Source organism: Geotrypetes seraphini, chromosome 4 (genome assembly GCF_902459505.1).
Source record: "Geotrypetes seraphini chromosome 4, aGeoSer1.1, whole genome shotgun sequence".
NCBI lineage: Eukaryota > Metazoa > Chordata > Amphibia > Gymnophiona > Dermophiidae > Geotrypetes > Geotrypetes seraphini.
Window position 1 is genome coordinate 314073145 of NC_047087.1, and position 23256 is coordinate 314096400.

A 23256-nucleotide genomic window follows, 5' to 3' on the forward strand; every position below is an offset into this window, starting at 1 on the left:
TGATCACCTTTTTGTTCTCACTGTTGCGCCTCACCGTGGTAGGCCGGCGTCCAAGTCCTTGATCATTTGATGGATTAGAATGGCCATTTCCATGACTTCCTTTGCCTGAGGCGAGCAACGGCCGATCTCGTTAATAGCATTTGATGAGAAGTGTGGCTGCGTCATTGGGGGGGGGAGGGGCATCTTACATGATTCATTCTAATGAAATTTGCAGGGTGGTTTCTTGCTCCTCTCTCCATATTTTTGCCCATTTTTACCGAGTTGTTGTGGCAGTGAATTCTGATGCCATTTTTCAGGACCTCAGGTTTGAGGGCAGGCTCTTCTGTCCCTCCCTAGCTATCATGGCTTTGGTATGTCACCTAGCATATGGAATCTGGAAGGGACGTAACAGAATGAGAGATTAGGTTTATACCTTCGATCTTCTTTCTGCTAGTCCCTGAAGGATTCCATATGACCCGCCTTATCTGTCTTCACTCAGTTGTCGGAGTAGCCTGCTCCTTTCTGCCTCGGTCACTCTCATTACAGGTTTGAAGTTTTTCCAGCCAGTTGGAAGATCCTGTGGAGAGTTTCTGCATATATACACATTACCGAAGGCCTTTCTTGGGGTGCTCGCTGCACACAGCAGATTAGTACTGCATTGTTCCTCAATGTTTTTTTTCCTGAGTTGCCTTTGTGCCTGTTTCTCACTTGTTAATACTTTGCAGAGCAAGCCAGTTGATGATTTACTTGTGTTGATAGGGATTCTCCCCCGTACCCACTTGTCCTGGATTTGCAGGTATGTGCTTGGCTTTAAGACTGAACTAAGGTTGTTTGCTGACTCTCAGCATAGGGTGGTGGAGCATGTGTCCAGAAAAAATGTGGATTTCTACAACACCTGGACTTTGAGTAGGGATTGAACACCTAGCTTATGGAATCTCAGAGACAGGGACCTCTCTCTCACCATTCCGTGTTGGAGCCTGGTGCAGTGTGTCTGTACACCTCAGGGATCTCTCTCTCACCATTCCCAGTGTCTGATCCAGTGCAGTGTGTCTGTACACCTCAGAGGCAGGGACCTCTCTCTCACCATTCCCAGTGACCACTCCTGGTACAGTGTGTTTGTACACCTCAGAGGCAGGGACCTCTCTCTCACCATTCCCAGTGTCCGATCCAGTGCAGTGTGTATGTACACCTCAGAGGCAGGGACCTCTCTCTCTCCCCATTCCCAGTGTCCGATCCAGTGCAGTGTGTCTGTACACGTCAGAGGCAGAGACCTCTCTCTCACCATTTCCAGTGTCCAATCCAGTGCAGTGTGTTTGTACACCTCAGAGGCAGGAACTTCTCTCGCACCTTTCCCAGTGTCCGATCCAGTGCAGTGTGTGTGTACACGTCAGAGGCAGGAACCTCTCTCTCACCAGGGGTTTCTCTCTCTTTCTCTGTCTGTTTCACCAGTCCCGGTGTAAGAGCCAGGTGCAGTGTGTCTGTACACTTCAGAGGTAGGGACCTATCACCTTTCCCAGTGTCTGATCCAGTGTCCACTCCTGGTACAGTGTTTCGGTACACGCCAGAGGCAGGGACCTCTCTCTCAACCAGGGGTTTTTCTCTCTTTGTCTGTTTCACCAGTCCCTGTGTAAGAGCCTGGTGCAGTGTGTCTGTACACCTGAGAGGCTGAGAGATTCTGTCTTGAGGTATCACCATTCCCAGTATCAGCTGTATCTGTGTATATGATGGAACTGTGGGAATTTGTAGACTGTTTAGAAATGAGAGCTTATCTCTCTGTGGGCCATACACAATGTCTTCGTAGTATGTGGATGTGGATTCCTCTACACCTTGCCTGTTTGAAGTACTTATTTTGATCTCTGTTCTCTGCTGACTTTCAGGGGAAGAAATGATGGCATTTCAAAGTCCTCTAAAGTGTTCATTAAACACTGCAGCTTTCTCCTCTTCTTTCGGTACTTTCTGCTTGGCTTTGCAGTCGCGCACACTCATTTGCGTTCCACACTGGAAAATTAAGCAGGATTCTCCCTCCCCCAGCCACCCAAATGATGAAATGTTATTTCTTTAATATTTGCGATAAATAACAAGAAAACCAAAACAAAACACACATAAAAAAGCACAACTTGTGCTGAAAAGCCCAGTGCAGGAGATAATGGACTATAATAAGAGATATTTGTTTTCAGAAATGTAATACTACGGCATGTCATTACGTTTCTGCATTTACACTTAAGCACTTATGTACTGGCAGAGTTAAAGAGGATTTTAATGTGCCTCTGCATCATGGTGATTCATCATACACGTACTTGCTGTTTTAATAACTATTCACATCATTGTTTTTAAATCGGTTCCAATTCAGTCACTTTTATTACTGTACTGTGAGGCTAGGAGAGTAATTCCAAAGCAGGGAATTTCAAAGCCTCTCTTTAAATTTTTTTTTCTTTTATTCAGTTTTGCCGCAGGTGTATTATGGGCTTCACTGAACTTTATGGTGGAATGCATGGTCAGCACTGGAAGTCCGTCATTGGCAGCTCATGTTTAGTGTGGTGTGTTAAATTCTCTGGCATCAGGCTTGACATGCACTGTTACCAAGTGTGGTTATGAATATTTGTCAACCGATATTTGCATAGAAAAAAAATGCTGATTTCATAGTTGGAAAGAAGAGTTCTAGTAGATATATTGGACTACATAAGAATAGCCTTACTGGGTCAGACCAATGGTCCATCAAACCTAGTAACCCATTCTCACGGTGGCCAATCCAGGTCCCTAAGGCCAAAACCCAAGGAATTCCATTCGGAATCCTAAAGAATAGCAAGATTCTAGAATCCCAAAGAGTAACAAAAGATTCCGGAAACCCAAAGAGTAGCAACATTCCACGCTACCGATCCAGGGCAAGCAGTGGCTTCCCCCATGTCTTTCTCAATAACAGACTATGGACTTTTCCTCCAGGAACTTGTCCAGACCTTTCTCAAAACCAGCTACGCTATCTGCTCTTACCACATCCTCTGGCAAACGCGTTCCAGAGCTTAACTATTCTCTGAGTGAAAAATTTTTCCTCCTATTGGTTTTAAAAGTGTTTCCCTGTAACTTCCTCGAGTGTCCCCTAGTCATTTTAAATTTTTGAGTAGATATTCAACTGCAGGATATCTGTTTAAAGATCAACCGATACTTTGTTCAGTTTTCTTTAAAGTATTTTCAGACAATCAACTAAGAGGAGACTTACCAACATAAGCTACTGTTAAGACATATTATCTTGCTATCAACCCCAGTTATTAATAACTAGGTCTCATTGCATAAAATGGGACAGGTGCTAAAATTGCACAAATCAGTGGGAATATAACACATTTTAACAGGAACCCACAATAACTTGCCCCTTTAAGAGTGAAGAGTTTCAGTCTCTGGTAACCAGAGCTGAGATTGTGATGTCATAATGCCTCATTCCACGAATTCCTAAGAGCCAACCTCATCGGTGATGTCACAATGAGAGAGGATTGTGTGCATGGTTGTGCTCCATTTTACTGGAGTTGCATGCTAATTATCTAGGGTTGGGGCTGTAGCTAATAATAATAATAATAACAGTAATAATAATAATAACAGCAAAACCGTGAAGTTCTATGTGGTTTACATAATTTAAAATACAATAAAAGCAGAAAAGATTAGAGAGTAAAGAACCAATGGCTAAAACCCTAAAAAATAAATAAATAAATCATTACATAATATAAAATTTTACAGATTAACTACCTAAATACTTCAAAAATAAATGTGTTTTTAAATGTTTTCTAAATTCCTCATAGATTTCAGTAGAAAGGAGCGGTTGATCTAAATCTTTGCCCCATGCTGCTGCTTGATGATATTTTTAAAGTTTGCATCCTTTAACAGGCGGAAAAGCAAAAATCAAATGTGAGCTTCTTTTATGTCTATTAGTTGTAAAAGAGAAAAGTTCATTTATATATTTGGGAGTCAAACCAAATAGCACCTTAAAACAAAAGCAACTGAATTTAAATTTCACGCGCGCCTCCACTGGCAACCAATGTAACACCCGATAAAAGGGTGCCACATGGTCATATTTCTTTAACCCCAAAATCAAGCTGACCGCTGTATTTTGCACCATCCGCAATCGTTGCATATGTTTCTGAGAAATTGCTGAATAAGCAATGTTGCAGTAGTCAAGTTGACTCAGCATAAGAGATTGCGCCAAAACTCTAAATGATGAAACATCAAAATATGCCTTAATGGTCCGGAGCTTCCGAAGAGTGGAGAAACCCTTTTTAACCAAAGAATCCACTTGATCCTTCATTTTTAATCCCTGGTCCAATGTTACACCCAAAATTTTAACGGTAGATTGAAAAGGATGCCTGCTAATATCTGAAAATGAGGATCTTATCTGCCCACATACAGGGTACAGATTTGGCTAATTCTTGCTCTGGTCCGGCACAGAGTGTTATAGCCCACAAAAAAATCCAGATGCAAAGAATTAACGTGGGAGATTTTTCAGATGTCGGGGTGATAAATCATAATGGCTCTGTAGTATACGACAGAAGGTTTTGCTAACCCACCATAAAACACTTGGTTGTTTTGTAAATCATTTCTAGCCAGTGTGTCAGCTGGTTATACAGTCTGCTGGCAACTCTTATATAAACACATCTGCCCATTTTCAATGGGTGCACTAAGTGTAAAATTGATTGAATTCTGTGCTGTACCATATCAAAATGCCATTTAATTCCTGCAGCATAGTTTTCTGATATTGTGGATCATGACTGTTATTATTCTCTGAGGACAAGCAGGCACTATAATCTCACATATGGGCAACTTTGTTCATGGAGCCCAGCATGGACATGTACTAACATGTACTGTCATTTTAAAACCTTAACACTGTCCATACCGCGCATGCATGTGTACCTTCCCACCTGGTTCTGGCTTGCGGGACCTTCAGTTCTTCATTTTTTTGCGGAGCAAAGAAGTTGTGGTTTTCAAACACTCCTGTGTGCAGTAAATTGTTTCTCTTTTGGTGCCTTCCTGTACCTTTTTTTCTTTATATTTTTTCATTTCCTTACATTCGATATATTTTTCTCTTCAACTTTTGAGTTTTTCTCTTTTCGGGTATTTAGACAACTTTCTGACATCCATCCGGAAGCATTGATTCATCTTCGTTCATGAGCTGGCAGAAGTACTTGTGCTTAAAGTTTGGCACATAAATATAGCCTTGCACTAATATTGTGTAATGGTAGATTTATCTGGAACTGTAGCTTTTAATGACTTTTCTTGAATTTACCCTCATTCATGCTATGCATTGACAAGTAAAGAGTGATTTCTAGAATAGCTGTTTGTATGTGTTAGTCATTCGCACTTATAAACCTGTGCAAGCCCTCTGACATGACCACCTTAATCTGGTGTCACACATTTTTACAGCCTTAGACATTCTCAGAAAGGCCATTTACATTTGAATCCCCATCTCTGCCTTCTGGGTTTTGACTAGACAAGCCATATGGTCTTTATATGCTTTCAATTTTTTCAAATTACATTTTTTGAAAACATTTTGGGGCTCTTTTTTCCAAGCTGCATGGGTAAAATGATTGCATTTTTTCTTTTTTGAATTAATGTATTTATTTATTTACTGTATTTTTTGCTCTATAAGATGCACCTGACCATAAGACGCACCCACCTGTAGAGGAGGAACAATGAAGAAAAAAAATTCTAAACCAAATGGTGTGCCCTGTACCTTGTCCCTCCTCTGGTGGTCTACTGGTAGGCTGGGACAGGGTACAGGGCATGTCTAGTGGTAGGCATGTCTAATGGTAGGCACGTGTAGTGGCAGCCAGCCAGTCAGCTAGCTCCCAGCCCCCAGCCAGTCCCAAGCCAGCCAGCCAACCCGCCCCAAGCCAGCCAGCCAGCCCCCAGCCAACCCCAAGCCAGCCAGTCCCAAACCTGCCAGCCAGCCAGTTCCAAAACAAAGGCAGGAACCCCCCCTCCCTGGTACCTTTTTCCCATCCCAGCTGTCCAGTATGCTTTCCATGCTCCTGCTCGGATCCCCTGCTCTCTTCTGTCAGCAGCGGCGGCACAGCGGTGCACGAGGCAGGCGCGCGCTTTTTGTGTGCCTGCTTGGTCCCTCGTTGCACTCTGAATGGCTGCCTGTCAGTTCTCGTGGGACAAGAACTGACAGGCAGCTATTTGGAGTGCAGCGTGGGACCAAGCAGGCACACAAAAAGCGCGCGCCTGCCTCGTGTGCCGCTGCTGCTGGGTATTTGGATTTATTTACTGCCTTTTTGAAGGAATTCACTCAAGGGGGTGTACAACAAGAATACGCCAAACATAGGCAATAGACAATTACAGCAATAAAAATATTCAAACAAGAATACAAGCTATAGCATAGCATGCTATATTACAATGCAACATAATACACATTAAAACATCTTAATAGACAACATAAGGTGAACAAAGAGGTAACATAAAGATAGATAATGGCTATGTGCTAATTTCTTATTTTTCTTGACCATTAGCACATGAGCCTCTGCCACTAGATTAATTATACCTCAGCCTCACTTATCCCGTTTGCAGAAATCAGATTGTTATCCTAGTAATATCGTATTTTAGGATTTCCATGGAAGAAGTGTTGACTACGTCTGGATGTCAAATGTGCTATTCTTGATTTCAAATGGCCTTTGTCCTTAATGACTTTCTTCATTCTGTATGGGTTATTGTACCTTGAACCATGTGAGCTCAATCTTTATAAAGTTCTTGCAGTCTCATTTAGTTACTACTTTTACAATAAATGTTTTTTTGTTTATCAAACTTATTAAGATAGAATAAATGTCTCAGTCCTTTATAACCTTCCTGTACAGGGGAATTTAATGAATCTAGGCGATATTTTGTGGGAGAATTATATTTTGGAAGCCAAGTTTCAAAGTGTTTTTCTCTCCAAAAACATCAAAAACACTGTTTAACCCCTCTTGAACGATCACAAAATATGATAATGTTCCTGATCTGGCAAAAGTCTGTGTTGCTGATATTCAAATTGCGGGAGTTAGCCGGGCTGACTCCCATGGTCGGTACAGAGCCAGGATATTTAATGTCAGGCTGTTTCCAGTGAACTAGCATTGAATTTTTGACTGGTATAAACTTTGCTGAGTAAGTCGGTTAGTGCAGCCAAAGATAGACCAGCTATTTAAGTGGCTTGATTTGGTTGCTAAACAAAGCCGGCTAGTGCTTTAAATTTCACAGCCAGCTAAGTTGTATGACATAGCCAACTATTCGCCTGTCACTAAAGCCCGGATTCTCTTAAGCGGCTGCCAATCACGTGATGGTGCTGTTTCGAGAATCGTGACTCCGGCAAAGGTAGGCACTGGAAATGTAGGGTAGGGATTTGAAAGCCTACATTTCCGGTACCCACCTTTGACATGAATCACTGCTCCGGAGACGCAGTTCCAGCACCGTTTGTTTAGATGCAGTAGGTGCCTGAAGCAGCGTTTCCCTCTTAGGTGCCGGTAGGGCTCCTACTGATGCCTAAGTTAAGGCATCGTGTATAGAATTTCCCCCTAAGTGGTAATATTCAGTGACCATCTCACGCTAAATATTAGTGCTAAATATCGGGCGGTATGAATATAAGAGCATCTTTGTTGTCTACCTCCAACCTGCTAGTTGTGATAGATTCACAGGATAGAATAGGCAATAATTTAAGGATGGGTTAAGTGGGTCACAGTTCACCCTGTGTCCCCTACTCCCATTGCGAATGCACTTAAAGGCCAAGCTCGGAGCATTGCAAGTTTTTTCCTGCCAGCTGGAACTTTCCTCTTCTTCCTTAATGAAAGTATGTAGCTACTCTTGTAAAGTATTAATAATTCAAGCAAGACAAGATTCTGAGCATATTTTACATGTTTTGGTTGTTTCTTAATTATGTTATAATGAACCACATTTATGGAAACTAATTGGCATCGTTGACTAGCTGCAAAGGGGAGGGAAGTTTCTATTGGTGAGGGCTTTCAGGTTACTTAATTTCTAATTCTGGACTTCTGAACACAGTGGAAGATGTGATCACTGATTGGGGTGGGTTTGGGCAATGTGGGTGGGGGGAAGGGGGAATGGTGGCAATTTGAGAAGAATAAAGCATGCACTTAACAGTGCAAAGTGAGAAGTGAACCAGAGAAGAGTAACCCTCGAGAGACGTCTGTAGGAAAGATCAAATACATTTATCTTCTATATGCTGCTCTTTGTCAGATAAACTAAAATCCTAATGGCCAGCAAATATTGCTTATTATGTGGCAAACTTGTTTGTTGTTGAATGATAAGGGGTGGGTGACTTTATCACTTTAATGAGGTGAGGAGATGAGAGTGGTGGATGAACGCTGCTTGAACTGTTGTCAGGAGTTGCTGCTAAGACACCTGGGACCTTGGAGGGATCAGTTTAACTTAATCTCTAGGGAGGCAGGGTGACATTAAAGTGGGTTAGTGCGTTGACCTTTCAGCGATCCTGAGTTGGTTTCAGGTCTGACTTTATGGCATGCTGTAGGATCATTTCCAGATTTGTCCTGATAATGATCAACATCCACAGGGCCCATTTCATCTCACCATTCTTTCCTCCTATTACAGCACCACAATGCCTACTTGATTTCCAGTTTTATCCTTGCTTCTCTGAGTCTCAAGATGTTCTATACCTTCTCATGTGTTCTTGGATATTATAGCCCATATTCCATAAATGGTTCCTTACATTAGGCGCCTAACTTAATTGGTAAAAGTCATTTAAAAACATTTTAAACATCATTTTTTTTAAAATGTAGGTGTCTACCAGTGTCTGGAAAATAATGCTTTCATCACGTCTACGGAGGCGCCTTAGAATGCCTAAATATGAATTAGACATGGTTAACACCGGAAACGACTTTAAGTGTTCAAAGGTGCCTCCATAGACACAATTCTCATCAAAGACAGGTGTTGTCAACGAAGGCATTTGAAACCTTGGCCTACATTTCCAGTGCCTACCTTTGATGAAAGCTGCAATTCTGTAAAGGACGCCATTGTATGATTCACATGCGATCAGTGGCTGATTTTAAGGCGGCCGCCAATAACGGTGCCATTTACAGAACCCAGCCCTATATATGTAATTCTACAGTGGATATCTCCTTTTTAGTGCCCCAATTCTGTGCACTAAGGTCCTGATTTGATAAATGATGCCTACTTAATTATTCTAAAAGCTTAATCAGCTCCGATAACAAGCATTTAGCACCTCATAATTGACTTGAATTAGAATGAATCGGGTGGTAGGCACCTAACTTGGTAGACGCCTACCACTTTCAGGTAGGCACCCAGTCCAAGGTGCCTACCAGTAGGGGTAGATCATGGATGGATTGTGTGTGTCTTTTGCATGTAGGCACCTAAAGTGGACTTAGGTGCTGGTATTTAGGCCAAGAAATCTCTGGTGTGTCTAAGGTTCAGGCGCCTACTGGTACTCCTAGGAGAGATTTTATAAATGGTACCTATCTTAAGATTGACATGTGCTAAGCACCACCTTCCTAGGTGCCTATGATTTAAGCGCCTGTTTATAGTATCAGGCCCCAACAACCTATTCTTTTAATGGCATCTGGGTGCCCATATTCTGTTGTTGACTAGTGTAACCTGGCTTTGGCACACTTTACATTTATGCACCTGCAGTTACACCAGCCATAGACTCGTTCTAAGTGCAGGCATCTAATGTGGCAAGAATGTGCATAACTTATCTACAATATCCTGTAACTTAGACGAGTAAATGGCAGCACCATGTCCCTTCTATGCTCAACCCAAGTAAATACATAGTAACATAGTAAATGACAGCAGATAAAGACCTGAACGGTCCATCCAGTCTGCCCATAAGTTATACCCATTAAAAAATACTTGATTAAATTAATTTGTCTCTTCTTTGATACTTCTGGGCCTTAGACTGTAAAGTCTGGTATTGTCCTAGGTTCCAAATGTTGAAGTTGCCGTCCAAGCTCACTCCAGCCTATCCAACCATCCCATTGTTTGCAGGACATCTGTCTGGCCAGTAACATCCTCATGTTCCAAGTTAGTAGAGTTCCCATTGATGCCCTCCCCAGCTCATCCTACACCAAATCACCACATATGGGACACAGACTGTGCATGTCTATCCAGTACCGGCCTCAGTAGTTTAATTTACGTCCTTCGTTTTCTAATTAGAGATCCTCTATTATTATCCCACACTTTTTTGAATTCCATCACCATTTTCCTCTCCACCACTTCCCTCCTAGTGGAAGTAGTGAAGACAAAAACAGTGACGGAATTCAAAAACATAGGATAGACACAAAGGGCTCCTTTTGCCACTACAAAAGATTCTTGGACAGCACTCTTGCCTTCCAGGCAGGCAAATGGAACGATTGCCTTAGTAACGTTATCACGCTCTCCTCATCCTACTTCAATTTTAGAAAACTGGTAAAAACGAATTTGTTTAATGATTTGTAAATTAAGAATCTATACAGCTCTGCTTATTCAACCAGTAACCCTAAGAACTATATAGCTTTCCAATTCTTTCATTATGTAAGATTGTATTGTTGACTTTGATTGTAACTTCTTCACTGATGGTCCAGTGCTTCTTGCTGTAAACCGCCTTGAGCTTCCATGGCTTTGGCGGTATATAAGAATAAAATTATTATTATTATTATTATTTTACAAAGGTGCGCTAAGCGTTTTAGCGCACACACTGGATTAGCGTGTGCTATAGCAAGCGCTAGCTGAAAATCTACCGCTTGCTCAAAAGGAGGCGGTAGCAGCTAGCGTGCACTATTCCGTGCGTTAAGGCCCTAACGCGCCTTCGTAAAAGGAGCCCAAAGGATTCCTAATCAGAAAGAGGATAGTATCAAAACAAAACTTAACACATCATTAATAAGTTCATTTATTTTTGTCTGTTATGTTGAATTTTGGGGGTTGTGTATGTGTAGAGTTTTGTAAGGATATTTTTCTGTGCTTTACCTAGTATGTAGGCGAAATAAAATAAAATAAATGATGGGCTGGAGTGGACTTCAGTAGCAACTCCATCAGTTAGGAAGTGAGGCCAGATTTGGGTGGACTTCTGCCAATGTTCCCTCTAAGGACTGAGCTAATGTAAGTGAACATTTTTCGTCATGAGCAAAGATTATACCCAAATGTAACTTTGTCTTGAGCTAATAGAAACATAGATAAAGGCCAAATGGCCTATCCAGTCTAACCATTCACAGCATCCACTATCTCCTGCTCTCCCTAAGAGATCCCACACTTTCTTGAATTCCGACAGTCTTTCTCTCCATTACCTCTACCGGGAGACTATACCATACATCTACCACCCTTTCTGTAAAGTTTCTTTCACCTCTTAACTTCAATTTTAAATAATTTTACTGAGTTTTTGGAAAGTAGAAAACAGAAGAACATAATATTAACATCAAATGGTGTATGGAAGGAAAAATAAATTAAAATATTTTCATGCTGCATACTACAATAATGGAGGGAACTTGTCATGAAAAGTAAGCCAAAATTTTTTTTTTTAAAAACCCTCAAGGAATCAGAAAGAAAATTATAAATAAGAAAATTAAAACTAGAAAAACTGGTGGAATGTGAATGATTATTTGTTCTGAATAGACGGCCATATTTTCTCAATAGTGTTGCTTATTTGTGAATTCAGCAGCTTTACATTCAAAACCATATATCATAAGAACAGTTTACCACAGAAAATAATATTAAACAATTTTGCCGGTTTCCAATTAGTTAACATCATTTGAATAGTAAGTGCTATTAATTTATTCAATAAGTGTTTCTGTCAGTTATTTAAGGTTTCAGTAAGTACTAAGGACCTAAAAATAATGTCAAAAGTAAGAGATGACGAAATTGAGAGTCTTCTTTTGATTTTAGACCACATCTAAGACCAAAAAATCCCAAGAGATGGACAAGAATATAACATATGTATTAAATCTCCCAGCTGGGATTTACAGAGCCAACAGGTATTAGGTTTCAGTTTATCTCTGTATAATTTGCTTGGTGTCCATAATTCATTATTCCTAGCATAAAATCTGTTTTGCTACTTGGGATCTTGCTAGGTATTTGGGACCTGGGTTGGGCACTGTTGGAAACAGGATTTTGGGCTTGATGGACCTTCAGTCTGTCCCAGTATAGCATTTCTTCTGTTCTTAAGAGAGGAGGAAACAGTAGGATAATTAATGGAACTGAAAACCAAAGTCCAATCTGAGTAAGAGCCATGCCATGAAATATGTTTCCCAAGTATGATTTATATTATTATTAAAGGGAAAACTATTATAAAATAAAGAGGGAGAATGCCCCTTAGCAGAAAACAGCATAGAAAGTTTTGTAAGATCATAATCATCAGGATAGTCTGTCAGGGGCAATTTACCAGAAAGTAGGCAATGCCATAATTGAGCCAATGAAAAAATTCAGAATTAGGCAATTTAAATTTATGAGAGAGGAGAGAAAAGGGAATAATATCTCCATTCTCAACAATATGTCTGTGAGACCAAATTCCTCTCTTTTGCCAAAAGCCCAGATTCTATAAGAGCCAACGAAAGGCAGCAATAGCTGCCCTACTGCCAACTAAATTGGTTTAATTGCCTTTAATTGACACAATAATTGACCACATCATTGAAAAACAATTAAATGTTCATTAAAAAAAAAAAAGATTGCGACTCTTTGGGTTTTGGCCAAGTACTAGTGACCTGGTTTGGCCACTGTGAGAATGGGCTACTGGGTTTGATTGACCATTGGTCTGACCCAGTTGGGCTATGTTCTTATATGGCAGTATAGTAGGGTTTGGGTGGGTTTTGATGGGCTCATAATTAATACCATAGATGTTGTGGTTAGAGTACATTATAGGCCTGAGTCCCACTATCCCACTCACCAGTATTTAAGACAGATGCTCAATAGGCTTTCCCATACGGCTTTCCCATACCAGATGCTGCTGTTCCAGAGCCAGGTATGTATCTTTTTGTTCTTATTTTTGTATGGTGGAAGGGAGTCAGTGAACACTGGGGGAGTGTAGAAGTGTCTTACCTTGATGCATGCAGTGCTTTTTGGACTTCATATTTTTTTATTATGAGCCCCAGAGCCTCAGATTTGTCCCAGTTCATACAAAAACATGAAAATTGGGAGACGAAATTGAGCAAAAGCAGTGATAGATTTCCAAGGTTGTGAGATAAAAATCAAAAGATCAGCATATGCTAAAACTTTATACTGATGATTGCAACAAGATATACCAGAAATAAAAGGGGAGTTTCTAATAGACATTAAAAGAGGTTCCAGGCCTGTGCCTTTGAAAAGTCAAACCACAGGGGAGAGTATATCGTTAATTTTAAATCTTGAAAAAAGATTTTGAATATAAAACCTTAATTCATTGAATAAAGTGCTCTCCACATCTAAACCATTAAAGCATTTTAAATAAATATGGCCATTCTAGCATGTCAGAAATCTTTTCGGCATCTAATGATCAGGTTGATCAATAGACTGTGCCACATTGATGAAAGCATGAAAGGTAGGAGCATTATCGCCAATGTAAAAACCTTATTTAAAAAGTGCCCTTAGACAAGACATAGAGCGAGACTGACACATTGAAAAGTTCCTGTTCTTGGGTTTTCTGAAGCAGCTCTGGTGAAACGCAGGGGAACCCACTATGTCTCAGTAAGATATGTGTACATAGTTGTTTGGAAAATTTGAAAATGATAGCATTGGTATTTTCATCAATTTTTTTTATACCTGTACAATGATTGAAGAAGGAGAGATATTGCGTTGGGGCTTGAACCTAAGTTTGGCCGCTCATTTACTTTTCTGAGCACTATTTTGCTTATAAAAATGGGGAGAATTTGAGTTTGCCAGGTTACCATTTATATTGTTGTTGTTTGACCCTTCTCAGCATTTATGTAAAACATTATTGTGGGATCTCTCAGAGAGAGAAAGAGATAATGGTTACTGTGGATGGGCAGATTAGACGGGCCATTTGGCCTTTATCTGCCATCATGTTTCTATTATTGTCCCAGATTCATTTTGTGATTATGGTAGGTGACACGCATCCTTACCGGGTACATTAGGCCGAATTGTGCTCTGAGATTTTAAGGTCCTATCTTAAAGAGAGAAAAATTTTCCTTCTTGCAGCAATGGAAGCAGCAAGATCTGGGACAATAATCTTTTTTTCCTTGATATATAAGAAAAGGTTTACTTTTAGCAGACATCAAAATTTGAATTGTATGAGGATAACACAATAGCTTGGCAATGTGCCCACTTTCTCCATCCCTTCCATTCAGTGTCTGCCCCATCTCTTCCCCACGTCCTATCAGCATCTTCCTCTCTCTCTCCTAATCAGTTTCATCTAGCATCTTCTTCTCCTTTCTCCTATTTACTTCCATCTAGCATCTTACCCCTCTCTCCTACTCACTTTCATCCAGCATCTGCCTCCCTCTCTTTCTCCCTCCCATTTCCATCCAATGTTTGCTCCCCCCTCTCTCCCACCAGTTCCATCCAGCTTCTGCTCCCTACTATCCTTCCCACTTCAATCCATCATCTGTTCTCCTCTCTCTTCTCAACTTCCATCCAGCATCTGCCTCTCTCTTTCTCTCTTGCCTCCCCACTTCCATCCAGCATCTGTCTCTCTCACTCCCCTCCCCACTTCTGTCCAGCGTCTGCCTCTCACTCCCCTTCCCACTTCTGTCCAGTGTCTGACTCTCTCTCTTTCTCCCCTCCCCACTTCCATCCAGCATCTGCCTCCTTCTCTCTTTCGCCCCTCCCCACTTCCATCCAACTTCTGCCTCCTTTTCTCTCCTTCCCACTTCCATCTGTCTGCCTCCTTACCTCACTCCCTCCTTCCCACTTCTGTCCAGTGTCTGCCTCCTTCTGTCTCTCTCCCTCCACTTTACTTCCATTCAGCATCTGCCATCTTTTCTCTCTCTCTCTCTCTCCCTCCACTTCAGTCCAGTGTCTGCCTCCTTCTCTCTCTCTCTCCTCTACCCTACTTCCATCCAGTATCCTGTCCCCTTCTGTCTCTCTCTCTTTCCACTTTTCTTCCTGCCCCCTCAACGCCCTACCCACTGCTGCCTGCGCTGGCCTCTGCTCTCCCTCTGATGTTCCTTCCTCTGACAATTCACTTGTACCCACTCAGGGGTTTTGTAAATCTCAATCATAATCCCCCCTCAGAAAGAGGGGGTGAATGTGTGGTATACTCAGTTGTTACAGCAAAGGGACTTAAGACAGTTTAGTAAAATGACCCCTTAGTGCTCTATGTTAAAAATGAAATATTTTTGTCTGATTTTGAAGTAACCTGCCTCAAATCTTTACTGGGCTACAGATGCCAATTTAAATTAAATTATGTAGAAAATCTGTCTCTCATCACAGTATTTTTTATAGTCAGACCTTCAGTTCCATGAACATTTCCTTCTATTCCCTGTTTGCTCTTTTTGTGAGTCAAAATAAAATGTGCTTTTGAATACAATTTGATAAGGTCACAAGTAAAAATATCCAATTGAACAGATTGACAGCCACGTGGACAGTACCGCTTCTGTTCTTGGAGTTCTTCAACTAATTGTCCCTGCCAGAGTGTGCTGTCTTCATTATCAGTGCCGTGACACAGATACATATGCTGAATGGAAAGTAATCAGTCATTAGCAGCATCAAACACTACTTAGTAGCATGGAAAAAATAAATAAATATGTTGGCCTGCTGGTAACGTCATGGTTCATACCATAGTAGTAGATTGATTGTACATAAAGACTGAGGGATTCATCCAGTATTCCAAGTTATTCTGCTCCACATTGCTGCTGTCTGTAGAATCTTGACCATTTGTTGGAATATTTCTCCTTATCAGAAAGTATTTTTTTTTCTCATTGGTTTTAAACTTTTCCTGGATAGATAAGTATAGATATTTCCATATTTAGTCCAGCAGCTACCCTCCTAAACTAAACCTTAGGCTTATATACCGCAGCTTTTCTATAACAATAGAGCTTAGCACGGTTTACAAAAATTAGAATTGTATGGAGGGAGGGAAGGATGGGGGTGTGGGTGCTCGGAGGGGTGGAGGGGCAGTGCTCGCTCAAGGGTTCTGCTGCACCAGGGATGGACGTGAGGGAAGGGGAACTGCCAGCGAATCCCAGGACTAGGGCTTATTTTCGGGGTAGGTCTTATTTTTGGGGAAACACGGTATGTGTGCCCGCTCCATAATCTGCCTATACTGCTCATATTCAGATCCACCTGTAAAATATTCTCTTATCGCAGTTATGAAGATATTTTTACTACCTTGTTCTAGGGTTACCATATTTTAGTCCAGAAAACCTCAAACTCGTTACCCTGCTCCGTTCCACCCCCAGCCACGCCCAGTTCTGCTTCCAGACCCGCCCCATGCATGTGACGTCATCCGAGCGTGCTCAGAGGCCCTCCAGATGTGGACAGAACTTGTCAAGGCTTTCCAAAACCTGGACAAACTGTCGGGTTTTGGAAAGTCTGTCTGGGAAGCCCAGACAGTCCTCTAAAAAGAGGACAGGTCCAGGTTTCCCCGGACATCTGGTAACCCTACCTTGTTCCCTCCTTATGGATTTCTATTCCTATTTCAATCTGTTCTGGATCTTTTTTGCTTAAGTTCAAGACTGCTTTGGAAACTCTAGTAAAAGGCTTTTGACAAGTTGTTGAGGCTTGTTTGCAGTGGAGTTTGAAGAGTGCCGGCACCTGTGTATATTGTCTATCTTTATTCATTTGCCAACAATACTGTTCTTTTAAAATTATTTATTTGTCTCTGTAACCAATATTTAATTGTAGTTGTTGGCACTACCAATCTTGTAAGCTAATTTGGTACTAGTGGCTTAGATAGAACTGAATGGACCCCCCCCCAAAACACTATCTCTCCCAAGGGGACCAGGAATGGATATGGAAGAGGAGAAACCCCTTCAAAGCTCCAGCAAGCAAACCCTGCGATAAGCAAACACATTCCAGAACTAGATTAAAAATAGTTGTCACAGAAACAAATAGAAACTGAAATGCAAGATATCCAGAGATGCACATTTTCTAAAGAGGACACATTACAATTAAGAAATTTAGAAAAAATACTTTTTTCTAGCTTTGTTGCTTCTTTTTCCTAATTTTCTCTGTTTTTCCTCTGCTCTCTTTCTAGTTCAAAAGGCATATGAGTCTTGAACTCCAGTGGGTTATTCTCCTTTAATCACGAGTTGTGTAGAAGGCATCATCTACATTTTTTTTTGCTCCACCTCCTCCTTCCCTGGGTTGTGCTGTAGCTCCTCAGTTTTTCTTTCTACACACGAGTATAAACACATACCGAACCTCCACTTTCTCACCTCCGCCTCCCAAAGTATATACCTACCCCATATACTCCTCACCTTCTGTAGTATATCTCACCTATCCCACCATATACCCACCCCCCTAATATATACTGTCACTCCATTACACACCCACATTTCACAGATCTTTGCTAACAAGCATTCCCAAAGCCATGTACATCCATGCTTTTCCTACTTGTATTTTTTTTTTAATTAATTAAATATATCTCTTGAGAGAGCAAACCAGAATGAGAGAAGTTTCAAGTTTATTGAAATTTTGATTTGAATGCAATATCAAGTATTTTCAATGCGTATAACAATGATAATTTGGGGGGACAAATAAAACCATTTAAAAACAATAAACATACAATCATATCCATAGTGAACTGGAGATACATAAGGAAAGCAGGGATAAATCACAATTGTTAAAAAAAGAAAGAAAAACATTTAGTTTACTCATTCTTAGCATGCTACTGGTAAACCTGCTGTCAAAACTAGTCGACCAGCTCCTCCTGCCGTACTGCACTGGGAACAATGGGAAAGGAAGTTTCCCAGCACTGAAAGAACTTCTGCTGAGAAATAAAAATATAGCAGCCTTTCTCATGTTCAGATTCTGCCCTCAAGCATTTTCATTGTTAATCCATAGCTGTAAGCTAGCAGCCTGAACAGAATGTTCCGGTAACTGAGCTGGAGCTCTTTAGGTAACTGTGGGGACTTGTAATCCAATGTTTCACCCCCTCCACCTTCCAGCTGTCGTGTCAGTCTCCAGTGAATGGGGTTATCTCTCTTCGGATTTAGTTAGTCCAACATTTTGGAGAACACTCATCCTCCTTTTCCAATAATATTTCTAAATGTTTGTCTCCTCCCAAAATAAAACGGAACCATTCATTGTTCTTTATTTTCTTCCTCCATCCCACTAAAATTAAGAAGTTGTTGCAACACCGCTGGGGGCCTCACGTGTCCCTGTAGGAAATTATAATGGAATGTTGTGAGTTATGAATCATTTTCTCTGTTGTGTAGGTGTGCAAGTTTTTCATGGCTGAAAATAACCAAGCCTGATTCCTTGTCTCTAGCACTGCTCTGGAATCATGTTTTCATTGTTCAGCTCAAGTGGTGCTCTCAGTCCCAAAATCCAAAACAGTGAATCTTGTTTTCTTGTTATTTTCTGGGGGGAGGGGAGGCGGTATTTCTCAATGGATTATTTTTATGCATACCATGACACAGTGGTGTAGTTAAAAGGGTGCCTTGGGAGCATGTACATCCCAATTTGGGCTTAGGCACCCTCAAAAAATTGATTCTGCTAGTGAGGTTCCCCAAACCCCACTAGCAGAAACCCTCCTTGTTTTCCTGAGCCACCATGCTGCCTGCCCTGCTCCCCCCTCTGCACGTGCTTGGTTTTAATGACACTGAGAATGCATGAGGGAGGCTCTCCCCCTCTCCCGTGTATGCATGAAAACTGAGCATGGGCAGGGGGAGAAGGGATCAGGGTAGAACAGGCAGTGCAGCGGTTCAAGAAAACAAGCATCAGGTGGAGAAGGGCTTCCGCTGGCAGGGTTTAGGTATCCCTATCAGGTCAGATATGTGAGGCTGCAGCAGGGAGGCAGGTCAAAATTTTGTGTCACTCCCTCCCTCCCTCCCCATCCCAACTTTGGGATGAAGCCCTTATCAAAACCTCAGAAAACCTCCCCCCCTAAGTAAGTATGTTGAAGAAGATCCCTCTCGAATTTACTGTTAACGCTCATCATAGTATTTGAATCAAACCAAAGAGAGCCGCTGTCTAGATTTCATAAAATGTAACCTGGCGGTGTATCCAGAGGTGCTTGAAAATTCATTTTAATCACACCTGTGTATCTTTCTGCCATATTTAAGAATCTTTCCCCCCCCTCCACATTGTCCTGTTATAAGGAGTGAACTTTGGTGATGGTTGTGTGTTGTAGTATTTCTCTTGGTGAGGGAGGGAGGGAAGGGGGTGGGTGGGGTTCTTTCTGGGGGGTAGGGGTGTTGATCATGATCGTGGAGGACATAAGAGTCCAGTCGTCCGTGGTAGCTGGCTACTATTGTAAACCTTGTTTTATGCTATTGTTATACCTGTTGTTGTCCCTGTTTAATAAAAAGATTTAAATATAAATATAAATATTTCAAGCTGATGTTTTGCTATATTTCTAAATTTGTCACAGTCATTTCTTCTCCATGAGGAAAAAGATAATTTCAGCATTTCAAGAAGAGAGCTACTGTCTGACTTTGGTTTTGTCTGTATATGTTTCCTGTTCCAGTGCAATAGGTTTGTCATTCAGGACAGTAGGGTATTATTCTCCCCATGCTTGCGAACCATGCTGAAGGAATCCACTCCAGGTTTTCAACTCCTCCTCCTTTTCCAGAGGGCTCTGCTGCCCCCTTTAGTTTTTCCTTGTGCACGTGAGTTGGAAAGTGGTTTTATGATCTGCTCTGTATATTTCTTTATTATTTTCGGTGTTTTTTTGCGGATTTTGGTGAACCAGAGCTCCCCTGTGCTAGGGTAAGCTCTGCCTGCATGAAGAAGAAACAAGTCTCTTGTCTGCAGCCGGCAGGTTACTCCCTTGGGGACCTGCTTGGCCAACCTTGCTTACCGCTATGCCGCTAGCAATAGCATACACAGCAAGCTGCTTTCAGCCAGCCAGAGATCTTCCCTCTGCCGCACCCCTCCGACAGGAAATTGCTGTGCATGCTGTTTTCTGTATTATCAGACCTCTCACATATCGTGACAACAGGTTGGTCCCTTTTTCGTTGGATAATTGGTTTCGAGACTAATGTATTGATTTTAATTGGCACTCATTAATTATGTGGCAGAACAAAGAAGCAGACCAAGCAAGCTAATCTTCATGGACCCAGGCACATTTGCACTTAGCTTTGGCGTTTGTTAGGTGCATTTCACCAGCTGGTTTGGAGCCATTAATAGCCATGTGCTTTGTTCCGTGGTGTATGTCCAGCTCTCGAGAAAGCTTTGGCGAAACACAGATCTGTGTTGAGATGGTAGACAATATTTCATGTGTGAATTGAGTTCTGGCAACACAAGGACTTCTTGACCACAGTCTCAGTGCAATATAAAGTGAACACACTAAGAAAGAGAACCTCAGCTTAAAATAAGTGAAAAAAGCATTTCAGCCTGAATGGACTACCACCACATGGTGGATTATAAAATTTAAGAATTCAATTTTCCTACTGCAAATTTTAAGGAATATATGGTTGTGGCAAAGGTTGTTTATATGCTTTAATGTAACATTCACTTTTAAATATAAGTGCTAGCACATGTTATGTAGGCAATTGTAATAGAGTTATTGTAAGGCGATTGTTGATATTTTGTACTTTAGCATATTATAGAATAAGATGAGAATTGATTGGACTGATGTTTAAAAGTATTAGGTACAAAATGAAGAAGCTGCATCATATATTCTCATGTTTTATAGACATTAAGGCAGTAGCGTGGTGAATGGGGGGGGAATCGCCCTGGGCGCTGTCATAGTGGGGGGCACTGGCATCTCTCCCCCCTCCCCCCCACACCATGCTCACGCCCTCCCGTACCTCTTTAAAATCTTCACCAGCATGAGCAACTGCTGTAGACTGCCGCTCGCGCCAACCTGGCTCCCTCTGAAATCACTTCCTGGGTCATGGGGTCAGGAAGTGACATCAGAGGGAAAGCCATCACGGGCAGCAGGCTGGAGAAGCTGCTTACACTGAGGAAGATTTTAAGAGGTACAGGGTGGGACGGGAGGGCACAGAAGGAGCAGGCGAGGAGGATGCGGGGGTGCCTCCTACCCTTGCTACACCACTGCATTAATGGATTCAGTTTAAGGAAGAGATGATTTCCTCTTTAACTTGTGAAATGACACCCTTGTTTGGGGGTGCGAGTGCGTGCATGGTTGCTATTCATTTATGGGGAATTTCTCTTATTTGGCACTAAATGTTAGGTCCTACTTTCATGCTGAATGTTTGGCATAGAAAAATGTTGCCATTGAAATGGGACAGACATGGAATATCCACCCCCAAATACACTTGCGTGCCTATTATAGAATAGTGCCTAAGTGTTTCCGTGTGGATCTGCAAAGGGGCATGGCCATGGGAGGAGCTTGGGCAAGTTAGGGGTTTTCCCTTAAAATGCAGTGTTATAGAATAGCATAGATCTGCACCCAAGTTGTTTCCATTGGTTGAGCACATATCCCAGCGCTATGCGCAGTTCTATAAAGGGCGCTGTTCCCAGAATGCCCAATATAGAATACCTTTCAGCGCCAATTTTTATTCAGCATGGAATTTTGAGTGCCTTTTCCTGAATCCAGCCGTTAACGTGCATAAATTTAAGGGAACATGGCAGACATTGTTAACTTTTTTTCTTTATAATTCACAGCCTGCATATGCAACGGGCATGCAAATATCTGTGAGATGCAAACAGGAAAATGTCACTGCACAACCAAAGGGATCAAAGGAGACCAGTGTCAACTGTGAGTATGTCAGATGAAGTCCTTGGCTTGGAGTGTGAATGTATCCTTCAAGGTCAATCCTTCACAGGAAACTAACAACGCCAGAGCTGCTCAGTATATGCATTAGGTCAAGTACAATCGCTATTGACTTCAAGTCATTTGGCTTGGTTAGTGGTGTGCCTCAGGGGTTTGGTGCCAGATCTGCCGCCATTCAAACTTTAAGTCCTCTGGAAGAAGGGTATTGATTTTAGTATTCATAAATGACATTAGATGATGTCATCTATACTGTAAACGCTTTTCTATTCTCTTGCAAAAACAGGGTTCAGGGCATCTGGACAGGAATAATTAGTTTAAGCAAAGATACTTAGAATGAACTGCTGTCACCAAGAATGGAAATGCAAAGTATAGACTGAGTTGGCTAATACTTTCTGCTATTTCATGTTTAAAAAAAACACAAAAAACCTGGATATTTTAACATACTACTTTTCTGGAATGAGTGTTAGACTGGTTCTGCCTTTCTTATATTTATATGTTTATTGGAAGTTTCTATTCCGCTATTAATTACTGGGGAGTCAATTCAAAGTGGCCTGCATGAGCTTCAGTAATGGTGTTATAATACTTGAGGTTTAGTAAAAGTGATATAATACACGAGCTTCCATAATGGTGTTATAATACTTGAGGTTTAATAAAAGTGATATAATACACGAGCTTCCATAATGGTGTTATAATACTTGAGGTTTAGTAAAAGTGATATAATACACGAGCTTCCATAATGGTGTTATAATACTTGAGGTTTAGTAAAAGTGATATAATACACGAGCTTCCATAATGGTGTTATAATACTTGAGGTTTAGTAAAAGTGATATAATACACGAGCTTCCATAATGGTGTTATAATACTTGAGGTTTAGTAAAAGTGATATAATACACGAGCTTCCATAATGGTGTTATAATACTTGAGGTTTAGTAAAAGTGATATAATACACGAGCTTCCATAATGGTGTTATAATACTTGAGGTTTAGTAAAAGTGATATAATACACGAGCTTCAATAATGGTGTTATAATACTTGAGGTTTAGTAAAAGTGATATAATACACGAGCTTCAATAATGGTGTTATAATACTTGAGGTTTAGTAAAAGTGATATAATACACGGGCTTCAATAATGGTGTTATAATACTTGAGGTTTAGTAAAAGTGATATAATACATGAGCTTCCATAAAGGTGTTACAATACTTGAGGTTTAATAAAAGTAATATAATACATGAGCTTCAATAATGGTGTTATAATACATGAGTTAAATTTATGTATATCTTACCTATGTATACCATCTATGTACATACTGTATACTAGAATTATAGTTTCTTTACCCCTCATGTTCCAGGTGGGGAGTAGCCTGTTGTTTCCTACCTGTTGCTATTCCTCCTAATTGTTTCTTTATTTGCTAAAGTACTCTGTGAAGAGTATCATCTTTATTCCTTTCTTGAAGTTTTGATGTCCTTTTCCTGTTTTAATTCCTTCACAAGGGAGTTCCACCACATTTGGGCCATCACTGAAAACATTATTTTC

At 41.1% G+C, this 23256-nt stretch overlaps 1 protein-coding gene across 1 annotated transcript in view; it reads left to right on the plus strand.

Annotated features, from left to right (window-relative positions):
• ATRNL1 (attractin like 1) overlaps positions 1-23256 on the plus strand; it is a 1517170-nt gene that overhangs the window by 698764 nt on the left and 795150 nt on the right. Inside the window, exon 20 of the mRNA XM_033941321.1 lies at positions 21616-21709. Coding sequence (XP_033797212.1) covers positions 21616-21709 — 94 coding nt within the window. The remainder of the gene's footprint in view (positions 1-21615; positions 21710-23256) is intronic.